The 12,735-nt window shown below is 38.9% G+C and overlaps 1 protein-coding gene across 17 annotated transcripts in view; it reads left to right on the top strand.

Annotated features, from left to right (window-relative positions):
- The first annotated feature begins 590 nt into the window (after positions 1-590).
- Positions 591-12,735, top strand: part of MDM4 (MDM4 regulator of p53) — a 31,095-nt gene continuing 18,950 nt past the window's right edge. For 13 of the 17 annotated variants that reach the window (XR_014022592.1, XR_014022593.1, XR_014022594.1 and 10 more), the window contains exons 1-4: positions 591-693; positions 9,624-9,734; positions 9,979-10,053; positions 12,365-12,498. Coding sequence is in view for 10 of the 17 variants with exons in the window: in XM_081298867.1 (XP_081154993.1) it covers positions 9,657-9,734; positions 9,979-10,053; positions 12,365-12,498 (287 nt within the window). In the remaining 7 variants the exon portion in view is untranslated. Of the gene's footprint in view, positions 696-909; positions 1,184-9,585; positions 9,735-9,978; positions 10,054-12,364; positions 12,499-12,735 lie in introns of those variants that run through there. The other 4 variants (XM_081298863.1, XM_081298865.1, XM_081298864.1 and 1 more) reach the window with 4 other exon arrangements.

The raw sequence follows: 12,735 nt of genomic DNA, 5'->3' as shown, positions 1-12,735 counted from the left end.
ACAGAAGTTGGAGACGCCTTGCTGAAGACGCTTTTGTGGCTTTGGGAGAGATCAGACCAGATGGCCTGGCTGTGTGATCCAAGCAAGCTCCCTCTCACTATTCTTGGCACCTCTCTTTTAGTATTTGTCACATAATTAGCAGTTATTTGTGAATATACCAATCTAATCTCTCCCGATTAGTGACAACGCTTGATGCTCCGTTTTCGCTTTCCGGCCACCCCAGGGGCATAACGACGAATAAATTACATTAAGGAACAGTGGCAAGGAAGCATACGTAATTTTTCCGACGAGCTGAAGGCCTCTGATTTTGTTCTAAACTTTCTCCCTTCCCTGTTTCGTGATCTCCTAGGCTACTTCTGTGACTATCACAAGACCCTACGACTTCCCTCAAACGTTTTCTCTCGAAACCTCAACTTCCAGTCGCCCAGGTGCGTGACTCTCTCCCCGGACCAGGATCTACTCTATGCTAGAGAGCCCAGCCTTTCTAGCTCTCGTCGTCCTCCAGTTGCCCCATCTATGGTTTCCGGAGGCCTCGCCGGAAGTTCTCGTAGGAGATGGGGGGGGGGTTCAGGAGGCCGGAAGTTGCGCCCTCATTCCTCGCCATTTCAAAAATGCTGCCGAGGGCTTAGGACCTGCGGCTGCCACTCCTCCCCCCGGGCTCCGAGGGGGAGCGACTCATGGAGCGACCATAAGGTGTGGATCTTGGGTTTTGTATGCGGGGTGTCGGGAGGACCGGAGCGGGAGGTGGAGAGGGGGGAGCTGGCCTCGGTGCGGGCCGCAGTTGTGCGGGCCTCGGAGTGCGGGAGCGGGCTGGAGGAACTTGAGGCGTGGGTGGCGGCGCTGAACGGTCGCGCCGGGCGGAAGGAAGGCTGGTGGGGGAAGGGCTGTGAAACGCGCGCCCGCGGAAGAGAAAATGGAGGCGGAGGGAGGCCAGCTGAAACTTAAAATCGAAGTAGTCTAGTTGAAGATGCTTAACTCGGCGCAGGATCTGAGGAGTACCGAGGCACTTTGGAGGAGAGCCGGGGGGAGAGAGTGAGACGGGAAGGATGATATTGGCGTGACCTGAGCTTTAATCATTTTAGACTGCGAATTGTCTGCCTCATTTGAATGCTTATTTGAAAAATGCCCGTTTGGGGGCCACACCCAGACTTACGGAAACTTTATCCTGGGATGGGGCTCCAGGGTATGTATTTTAATCAGTGCACCTCGATGGTGGTCGTACTTGCTGAAGTTTGGAAATGGGCTGCACTTGGTCTTAGGACGTTGGCACGCGGAACAATTATGAGTCAAAGATATTTGGAGTCTTCAGGTATTAAGTATTAAGACACATCAGTTCAGATGTATTCCCCTCCCCGTACATTTCCTAATATGAAAACGTATTTTAGTTTAAAAGTATTTATTTCACAATATTTTGCTTCACGGTACTGGTCGGGATCACAAGTCTTAAAAGTGCAAAATACACAAGTGTGTAAAGGTAGCGGTCCAGCATTCCTAACCCAGCTCTTCCGGCTAGCTAATGTTAACTGCTTGATGTTTATGCTTTCTGATTGTAACTCAAGTCACATTTTTAAATCATAAGGGCACCCCTTTGTATGTATTTTTCCACTCAGTTTTTCAGATTATATCATGGGCTGCTTTCTATAAATACATACAATTCTTTCTTTTAAAGACTTGTATAGTATTGTGCTATAGTGTTGTACAACAAATATCTGTAACCAGATCCCTGTGGATGTATTTTTACGTTATTTCCTGGCGGCTTGTTTGTTTTGCAAATTGTGCTGGAGTATACTGTAGGGACACATTTCACGTTTTAAACGTCTGGTAGTAGTTTCTTTTTTAAAAGAAAAAAAATTTAAAGGAAAAAATTGTTTTCATTCTCATGTGCCAGTTGAAAAGGTTGAAAACTGGTGTTTAATATAGGCCCCACAGGCGCGCCCCCCCCCCCCCATTGGGGATTGAACTCGGGGGCACTGAACCACTGAGCCACATGGATAACCCTGTTTTGAATTTTATTTAGAGATTGGGTCTAACTAAGTTGCTTAGTGCCTTGCTTTTTCTGAGGCTGGTTTTGAACACGCAATCCTTCTGCCTCAGCCTCCTGATCTGCTGGGATTACATTGGAGCACCTGGCTCCCACAGCTTTAAGGAAGTTATAGAACAGTTAGTTCTGCTACTGATAAGTTTTTATTTTACTCTTAAAATCATAGTTGTCTTTAAAGGTAGAGATTTGAAGATGAGGTATATAGGAGTCTCTTGGACTGAGTATAGGGTGGAAACCACCCTTTTATCATCTCTGAGATGAATAAAACTAACTGTTCAGCTTTCTGGGATTTCAGTCTAGTAGGGACACAGATGAAAAGATAAAAATATGTGGGGTTCTTTTTTTGTGTGTGTGCGCTCCTGTTGAACACAAGGTTTTGCACATGCTCTCCCACTGAGCTACACCCTCACCCGAAGTAAGTATTTTAATAGAGGTGCTTTGACATCATTAGTTTCCCTTGGGATTCAGAAAAACTGTTGACTAAGGAAGTGACTTTTGACCTAGGTAGAAGAATGAATAAAAATTTTTGAGTCTTGGAGAAAAGAAAAGACAAGTACTAAGGCTTTCAAATTTTAATCATGACCCCCCCAGTGAAAAATAAATTTTGTATTGTGTGCTATTACACATGGGGGGAGTAAATAGGAATAGTTGTGGGCTTCTGCAGCCATAGTACTTGTACTCCATGATTTGGGCATGTTTTCTTTCTCTTTGCTTCAGTTCTCTTTGTGCAATTGAGGCAATACTGTCTACCTTTTGGGTTCTCCCTAAGGATTAAATGCGTTATTATATGAAAAGTGCTTTAAAGAATGCATGATCCAAAAGTGCTTAATATAGAATGTGGTAGTACTGTGAATTGAACCCAGGGATGCTTTATCATTAGTTACACCTCCACCCCTTTTTATATTCATTTTTCAGGCAGTCATGGTGGTGCATGCTTGTACTCTTAGCTACTTGGGTGTCTGAGGCAGGAGCACCACAAGTTTGAGGGCAGCCTGAACAACTTAGCAAGACCATGTCTCAAAAAAAAAAAAAAAAAAAAAGCCAAAAATGACTGGGGATGTAATTCAGCATTAAAGTGCTCCTGGTAGCACAAAAACAAAACAAAAACCAACTATTTTATTTATTAATTTTTGGATACTGGGGATGGAGGAGCACTTGACCATGGAGCCACAACACCAGCCCTTTTAATTTTTTTTTGTTTTGAGATGGGATCTTGCTAAGTTGCAGGGACCTTGCTAAATTGCTGAAGTTGGCCTCAAATTTGTAATTCTCCTGCCTCAGCCTCTTGAGTTGCTTGGATTATAGGTGTGTGCTACTGGGCCCTGCATGCTTTCTTTCTTTTTTGGTATTGGGGCTTGAACCCAAGGGTCCTTAACCACTTAGCTACATCTCTAGTCCACATTTTATGCTGCTGTTATTTGTTTGTTTCTTTTCTTAATTTTTATTTTGAGACAGGTCTTATTACTTTGCCCAGGCTAGCCTGGAACTTGGATCTTCCTGCCTCAGATTCCCAAGCATGTTCAGTAAGTGTTAGTTACTTGGAGTAACAGAAATGGTTTCCATGGTATAAAATATAATTTTGTTAAGCATTGTTTTATATTCTATTCATTAATTCTGAGGGAGTGTTTAGGCCTATTGGGGTACAACTTAACAGTTTGAAAACTCAATGCTAAAAACTCTTTTGAGAGGTGAGTGGTGAAGGAGGCAAATTGAGTTTGCCATTCATAATGGTGGGTGTTGAGTGGTGGAAGTGGAGACTTGGAGAATACCAAGATGGAATGGAAAATTAGTCGAAAACCTGTAAAGAAAGCTTGTAGCCAGGTACAGTAATGCAAACTTGTATATCCAGCAGCTTTGGAGGCTGAGGCAGGAGGATCTTGAGTTCAAAGTCAGCCTCAGAAATTTAGTGAGACCCTGTCTCTAAATAAAATTTAAAAAAGAGAGCTAGGCTCAGTGGTAAGTGTCCCTGGCTTCAATCCCTGGTACCAAAAAAAAAAAAAAAAAAAGAGAAAGCTTGTGTATACATACCCTGTGAGGGGACCGAGTTTCTGTATATGGGAGTACCTCCTATAAGTTGTGAAAAATGGTTTACCTTTCTAGATTCGTTGGGCTGTGAGTTAACATAAGACATTAATAAGGAAAAAAAAACATAGTCATGTACCTACAGATTCTCACAAAATAAAGACTGGAAAAAAGGTCAAATATTGAAACTTGTATAACCTCCTGAGCTACAGAAGGCATTGGGTTTGGGGGGTTCTAGGGTTGATGGCCACATGGGAGAATGAGGGAAGGAATTGTATGGTGAATAAAGGTTGTCTTGTTATGCAGATAAAGTCTCTTGGGTAATAAAAGTCTCATCTGCCCTTTTCCTGATACAGATTCTTTACTGATTGTAGATTTCCTTTCTAGACGTTTCTTTTACAAAAGGACAGTTTTTAAGAGCTACTCTTATTTTTGCATTTTCTCAGAAACACTTCCTTAAAAAGGTTCTTATATTCATTATCTTTTTAATGGGACAACACTTTCTACCAGGTGTTAATGTAAGAAACCCTCATTGTGGTTTAAATTCTTCAAAACTGCCAAGAAGTCATTTTCTGTTCCCATCTCTATGTTGAACTAGCATGACTGCTGGCTCCCTTCCCCAGAGTCGTACCTGGAAGAACTATAAAAGGAAAATACTATGAGAAGTAATGGGTGATGGGGATCTTTTTGAACTGATGGGAGAAGAGAGGACTGTCTTGAAATAAGTGTCAGGCATGGCTGTGTAAGAATACAACTGTAGGGAAAAGGAACTGTTGGAAAACTGCTCCTATTTCTTTCCTGCATTGTTACCTTGGAGTTAACCTTTTTCCACACCTGTGGCAGAGATTCCTAGTTCACTTCCCCTCAAGTACCATGCTTGGTACCCATGCTTGTGAGGAGTTGAGAAAAACAAACTGGGAGTCAGGTGGTGACAAAGACTTTAGGCAGTCTCTGTCCCTTATCCTTAGGTCTTGGTAAATCTCTATCATGTTTCTGTCCTTGGGGAACAAAGAATGAAACCCTGATCTGAGGAGTGATTTTGTAGATTCTGGTTTGGAGTGGAGCTTTCTACTGGAGCCTTCATTTCTTTCTCCAGCTTACAGGGGCTGATGGGCTGGAGTCTGGATTTCCCCCATATGCTTCACTTGTTAGAGTACCTGATCAGATCTCCCCAGAAAAATACAGTTGAAGGACACAAATACTTTAATCGAAACTATATAGGCTTAATTGGAACAGAAACGTGAAGACAGATTGACCAACAATTTAAAGTTAGCTACTGATAATCATCCTAGAAGAAATGAAGGGAGATGTTAACAATTTGAAATAAGAATTCGCAGGGGCTGGGAGAACCAAATAGTAGGCATGAAGAATACAATGGTTATATTATACATGGGGAGCATAACAGAATGGATACAACTGAGACATTAAGAAAATCTTTTACAATAAGGAAAAAGACACAGAAAAAGCAAGGAGAAAAGTAGAGTAAATGTAGAGATGCATCTGATTTAATAGAAGTTTTAGAGAAATAAAAGGGAGGAAATGCTTGAAGAAATAATGGAGTAATTCTCCTTCACAGTTACAAAGACCTCTGCTTGAGATTCTCTAGAATGCTAAAGGTGAGAAATTGGGAAAACTCATTCCTAGGTGAGTCAAATTAAGTCCTAGCTTAATAGTCAAATTAAGATCAAAGCAAAAGAAAAATACTAGGATCTCAGAACAGATCACTTACAGGGGAGCAAATAAAAATTTCCTGCAATATCACTAGATGCAAGGAAGAGTTTTCAGAGTATTGAAGCCACCTAGAATTTTATAGCCAAGCACATTTATTTAAATAGGACATGAAGTATGATCATGTGCCAGGCATGATGGCACATTATGCCTGTAAAATCCCAGCAACTCTGGAGACTGAGGCAGGAAGATCCTGAGTTAAGTAAGAGTCAGCCTCAACAACTCAGCAAGGCCCTGCCTCAAAAAGGGCTGTGAATGTTGCTCAGTGGTTAAGTGCCCTTGGGTGCAAAATCCCATTTAAAAAAAAAAAAAAAAAAACTCAGGCTATGAGGTCTTGTAAACTCTGCCAGCTAGCTGTATTAAAGAATCCAGTACAGGGCTGGGGATTTGGCTCAAGCGGTAGCGCGCTCGCCTGGCATGCATGCGGCCCGGGTTTAATCCTTAGCACCACATACAAAGATGTTATGTCCGCCAAAAACTGAAAAATAAATATTGAAATTCTCTCTCTCTCTCTCAAAAAAAAAAAAAAAGAATCCAGTACATATATTAATGAGCAAATAGATATAAATTTCTGCCCACTTAGAGTTTATGTTCTATATAATATATTAATATGTATAGTATATAGTTTGTAATAAGGATGGTGGAGAAAAATAAAGCAGGAAAGGAGACAGTAATACAGGGGGTTGGGAGTTGGACTTATTAAAAATGGTTGGTCACTGGGAGACCTCAGGGACAGACTGATGGACAGACTGACGCTTAAGTGAAGACAAAAGGATAGGAACTAAAGGACAGGGGAAGCCAGAAAACTTTAAAGAGGAGTGATATTATGCGCATGTGCATGTGTTGTATGTGTGTGTACATTTTTTAAAAAATTAACCTGAGTTTCCTGGCATGCAGTTTCAGGAGTACTTGGAATCTCTAAAGTGATAAATGCCTTTTGTATGCTAATAAGTTGACTGGTGGCTGGCAGCCCCTAGGTAGCTATGAGATGGGGGCTGGTCACCAGAAAATCCTAGGTAGGATTACTGTTGGGACTTTCAGCCTTACCCTCCTGTCTTTGGGGGAGGGGAGAAAGGCTGAAGGTTAAATTGATCTTCAGTGGCCCTTGATGCCTATGATATGCAAATCAGTCTATGTAATGAAACCTACATAAAAGCCCAAAAGGACAGAATTTTGATAGCTGAGGTTTTTGGAGGGTTGTTTGCCCAGAAAAGGTCTTGGAATTTTCTTACTCCTTCCCACATACCTTGCCCTGTGCTTCCCATTTGGTGCTCATTGATATCCTTTATAATAAATTAGATGTGGTTTCCATAACAAATTAATTGGTTCTGAGGAGGGGGTTGCGGGAATCCTGATTTGTAGCCATTCAGTTGGAAGCACAGGTAAAACAAGCTGCAGCTTTCAATTAGCATTGGCATTGGGGCGCAGTCTGGGATTGAGCATTCAATCTGTAGCATTGAAGCCGATTTAAAATTAGGTAGTCAGTGTAGTTAGGTAAATCGAGTCTAATATCGAGTGAAATCTAAATGGAGGCCATGTTGAGAATGAATTCCAGAAAAGTTGAGCAACTCTCCTGGAATGTTAATGAAGTCCAGGAAAAAGCCCAAGGCCAAAGTCCATCCCAAAGAAATGTTAATGAACAGCAAACTTGAAGATGCTGACTCTGAAGTGCCCACCTGTGTCCCACTCCTCGGGCCTTCCCACCTACATTCCATCACTGAAAGAAACTATAAAATGGAGAGACAACCGAACTTCCATCTTTTGGGTCCCCTTCTTCCTCTGGGAGAAGTCTTTTCTGCTGTCCTTTAATTTCTACTCTGACCTTGCCTCGGCATGCTTCTCTGGTGTTATTCTTCAACATTGGGGAAGCAAGGACTCTTCACCAGTCAACAGCGGTAACAGCATCTGACACTATCTTCAGGTAAAATTAGAGGATACCCAGCTGGGTCTGCTGCAGAATTGGTTGGTTACTGATGGGCCCAAATGCTCTTAATTTGTGACCATAGGTCACAAAAGTCTGTGTGGATTGTTGAGTGAGAGTATATGAGAAACTTGAGTTTGTTATTCATGTATTCTCTCCTGATGCAATTGAGAGTTGGGTTATTTATTTTTTTTAAAGAATTTTTAATATTTATTTTTTAGTTCTCGGCGGACACAACATCTTTGTTTGTATGTGGTGCTGAGGATCGAACCCGGGCCACACGCATGCCAGGCGAGCGCGCTACCACTTGAGCCACATCCCCAGCCCGAGAGTTGGGTTATATTAATGTAGTAATAACAAGTAGTGAGAAGTGATTAGATTTTGGACATAATCTGAAGACGCAGCTTAAGAATTTATTTATGGACTGGGTGTGGAGTGAAAGAGGAGTCAAGGGTGGCTTCATGAGTTATTGACCTGAACAACTGGAAGGCTGGAATAGCCATTTACTGAGAGGGGGAAGACTGCAGAACTGGTAGGTTTGAGGAGATCAAGTGATTTTTATATTGTAGGGTTTGAAGTACAAATTAAAAGCCAGTTTTAAAAGATTTAAGGATTTAAGTTGTGTTTATATCCTGTTTGACTCCCTCTTATAATGGGGCAGAGAGGAATTACTTTGTTATAATTTAGCTTTCTCTGAAGAATAAGGGATTTTGTTAGCTTCAGCCAGTGCATTTGTTTGTTTTTCTAAGTTCCTTTCACCCTTTTCCCCATGTGACTTGTAAGTCACAAATTTCACTAATTGAGTTCCATCTATTTTTAAAAACCTGAAGGTAAACTCAAGCAGTTAATTTAAATATTTATTTTCCTTCTGTATAGTTTTTTTTTAAAGAAGTAGAGAGTGAACAATTTTAAATTTCAGTTCATGCTGCATTTTTCTCTGATATATGTCTATCTTGGTTTAACTCATTTTTATTTTTTTTTTAGTTGCCAGTGAACTTTTTTTATAACGGTGCTGAGAATCGAACCCAGTGCCTCACACGTGGTAGGCAAGTTCCCTACCACTGAGCCACAACCCCAGCCCAGTTTAACCCATTTTTAAGTGTCTAGTGGCTATGCTCCTTTTAGGTTTGGTGCATTCAGAAGCTTTTTTTTTTTTTTTTTTTTTTTTTTTTTTTTTTGTAGTGCTGGGGATCAAACCCAGGGTTTTGTGCATGGAGGCAAGCACAACACTAACTGAGCTATATCTTCAGCCCTCAGAAGCTGATACTGAAAATGTTGACTCTCACTTTATTCAATGAGACATGTTCCAACATGTTGCTGAGATTTTCCTTGAAATGCTTGGAATCTTATCTTGGCAATTCTCCAGCTTTACATCTGTCTTCCAGAGAGGGTCTTCACATCACCAGGAGAAAGGAACTTGATATCCTTCGAGGAAGTAATAATTGTAAATGACTTTCAGCTAAAACAATTTACTTATTTACATCAGTATGGAGGTTGGAGCATGCCCAAACCTGTTTCTTTTTCATGCTTCACCTGAAGACATAGATGGTTTTTAGTCTCAGTTAAACTTTTTAAGTTTTTGCAGGATCTGAACTAGAAAATGATTGGAAGATACAGAGAACCTCAGCATGAGTAAATTACATTCATTTAGAATGCTCTGATAGATATCTGCGTTACATGTGTCTTTTTAAAAAAATATTTTTTAGTTATAGGTGGACACAATATTTTATTATTATTATTTTTTTAATTTTTTATGTCGTGCTGAGTATCGAACACAGTGCCTCAGGCATGCTAGGCAAGTGCTCTACCTCTGAGCCACAACCCCAGCCCTACATGTGTCTTTTTATTTACTTTCTTTGACTTTTTTTTTTAGTGCTGAAGACAGTTTTCTATATATACATTTCCTTTTAGTTTTATCAACAGACTGCAGTTTCTTCAGTCAAAATGACATCATATTCCACCTCTGCCCAGTGTTCAACATCTGATAGTGCTTGCAGGATCTCTCCAGAACGAGTCAGTAAGGTGAGTCGTTATTGGGCATTCCTGTTTTTCTTTAAATTTTTAGGAAATTGAATTGAAGAACATAAACATAGCTGCATTCACTGATTAGGATTTATACAGAGCAGATTGTACATTATTAAGTGATAAGTGTCTTCCAGAGTTTGTTTAAAAAAAGAAAGTATTTAAAGAAATTTGCTTGTTCCATAGGATTTCAGACCAATATAATTGAAATGTAAATAGCAAATTTATTTCATGTTTACATCAGGTGCGACCAAAATTGCCACTTTTGAAGATTTTGCAGGCAGCAGGTGCAGAAGGTGAAATGTTCACTGTTAAAGAGGTAAGACATCAATGAAAATTCTCAGTTTTTAAGAACAGTTGAATAGGAACATCCAGTAAATAGTTCTGAAATCAGAGATAAGAGAGTTCTACTCTGGGGTACCAGAGGGAGGTAATTTTTGCTGTTTTGTCTTTAAAACTGTTAAGTTGAACTTCATATTTTCTTTAGAATTCATTTTGAAGTATCTTTTAAATAGATTAACCATGAATTCATTGATCTCAGAGTTAATAAGCAAAACATGTACAGATTTAAGAAAATGACATATGATTTACAAGATATGCTGCTAAGCAGGAATTTATAGTAGTGTTTCATTATAAATGTGTCAGATACTCTTCTGAGAACTGAGTTATTTTAAACATTTATGCATTTAAATAACTTATTTAGCTTCTGAAGTTGTTTTTTTTTTTTTTTAAAGAAACAAAGACAAATTCAATTCCTTAAGTGGAAAAGACCCAATATTAAAATGTTAATCTGTTGGAACTGTTTGCATTTAGAAGGGTAGATATCTGACTTTTCCTAAAGAGAGGAAATAAAATTATGAAGTGTGGTTTTTTTTTTTCCTTGAAAAACTCCATATATGTTAGTAATGCTGTGCTCCTGAGCTATAATATGCCTCTCAAAGAAATGAATCTGGAGGCATTTCAGATCTTTATATAATATGTGAATTTGTATGTTTAGAATCCTTATATATAAGACTCCTGTTACTAAAGTCTGAATTTTTTTTATATCATTAAAGTTGTTCTGCTGAATTATGCCATCTTCTTTATTTGTGAAGCAGATTTGCCTATGTTTATATGATAAGCTTTTATGAACCATGACCCTATCTTGATCCTAAAGGGGAATTCTCTGATTTTTTATTATTAAATCATGTTTCTCAATTTGTATGTTGAGGCAGATGATTTAATGAGAGTATTATATATAAATTCAGAGTAGTGTTTTAGGAGATCCTGTTTATATACTTAGGTTAGTTTATTTTTTCGGGAAAGTTGGATGGATATAAAGAACTTCCTCCTGTTTCTTTAAGTAGGTGCTTTTCTCCATCTTATTTTCCCATAATAGATTAGATATGAGATTTCAGTTAATCCATTAATATGTATTTGGGGATGTTATTAGGAGCATCATTGCTTCAATATAGTAAGGATTATGTTAGAAAAGTTCTATACAGATATTTAATAATTTCTAAGAAGTTGGAATCTAAAGATAGCTGGGCTGGGGATATAGTTCAGTTGGTAGAGTGCTTGCCTCGCATGCACAAGGCCCTGGGTTCAATCCCCAACACCACATAAAAAAATAAAAAATAAGAAATAAAAGATTTTTTTAGTTTGTGATCTATGACAACCAATTATTAAGTTAAAAAATTTTTTTTTTCTTGTCTGCTACCTTTAGAAAACATTTATTTTCAATAAGCTTCATTAGTTTTATCCTAAAATGCAGACAGGTCCATTGACAAAATGTTCCAACCTAGATGACATAATAAAAGTTAGAGGAAATGCTTCATCTGCATTTTAAAATATAATGTTCAGGTTTTGAATCATGAACTTGTTCTTTTCCATTTTGTGAATTCTGTGGGGGGAAAAGAAACTCAGATAGACATAAGTATTTATTTGTTAAATACCTAGATTCTATTTTGTGCAGATACATTGCTTATTAGCTTCTTAAACACTGTTACATGTGCCAGAAAGAAAAAAGTGAACTTAGCAGAAGCCTAGTTGTTTATATGCCCCTGAGATTTAGGAAATATTTTTATGGTCCAGGCAGATTTAAAGCTTATTGCTTTTAATAATAGAACAGACATTTTCATTTGAACTAGTGAGAACATTTTTGAGGGGATATTAAGTAGATTCATCACTTTTCTCACTGTTGGATGAGCACTTTTTTTTTTTAAAGAATACAAATCCTAGTGTATTCTTTTTTTTTTTTTTTTTTTAAGAGAGAGAATTTAATATTTATTTTTTAGTTGTCGGCAGACACAACATCTTTATTTGTATGTGGTGCTGAGGATCAAACCCAGCACCGCTTGCATGCCAGGCGAGCGCGCTCTGCTTGAGCAACATCCCCAGCCCTGGATGAGCACATTTCTGTGCTAAAAAGTCTGAGTCTGTTGATGGCCAGAAAGATAATGAGTGGATGTACTTAGTACTTGGGAACAACTATCCTGTTGTAGGACCCCTTTTATATTGCCAGTGTACAAGCACTGACAATCTTATAAATATGTTCTCTTTCTTTAGCATACTTCCTTATCTACTTTTTATAATTTTTGTTTTAGGTAGTAGTCCAGCAGATTCTTTCATGTTATTTTATTCCCACGCAGGTAATGCACTATCTAGGCCAGTATATAATGGTGAAGCAGCTTTATGATCAACAGGAGCAGCATATGGTTTATTGTGGTGGAGATCTTTTGGGAGAACTACTGGGACGTCAGAGCTTCTCCGTGAAAGATCCAAGGTAGAAAGAGTTAGGGATTGTGTATCTTTTTGAGTGCTTATTCTTCTTGGGTTATCGATGATTAATTCGTTTACTCAACAGATATTTAGGGGTTGGCATACGTTTGCTAGGCACTGGGAATATAGTAGTGAGCAACACAGTCTTGATTTTTAGAGCTTTAAGAATAAATGGTCTTTCCCATTTTAATCAAATAATCACACTAATATGTGGTAAAATTGCATTATAGATACGATACAG

The sequence above is a fragment of the Spermophilus citellus genome, assembly GCF_964194105.1.
Source record: "Spermophilus citellus genome assembly, chromosome: 6".
NCBI classification, from domain to species: Eukaryota; Metazoa; Chordata; class Mammalia; order Rodentia; family Sciuridae; genus Spermophilus; species Spermophilus citellus.
Note: the sequence above shows the minus strand (reverse complement) of the source record. Positions and strands in the feature narration are given on the sequence as shown.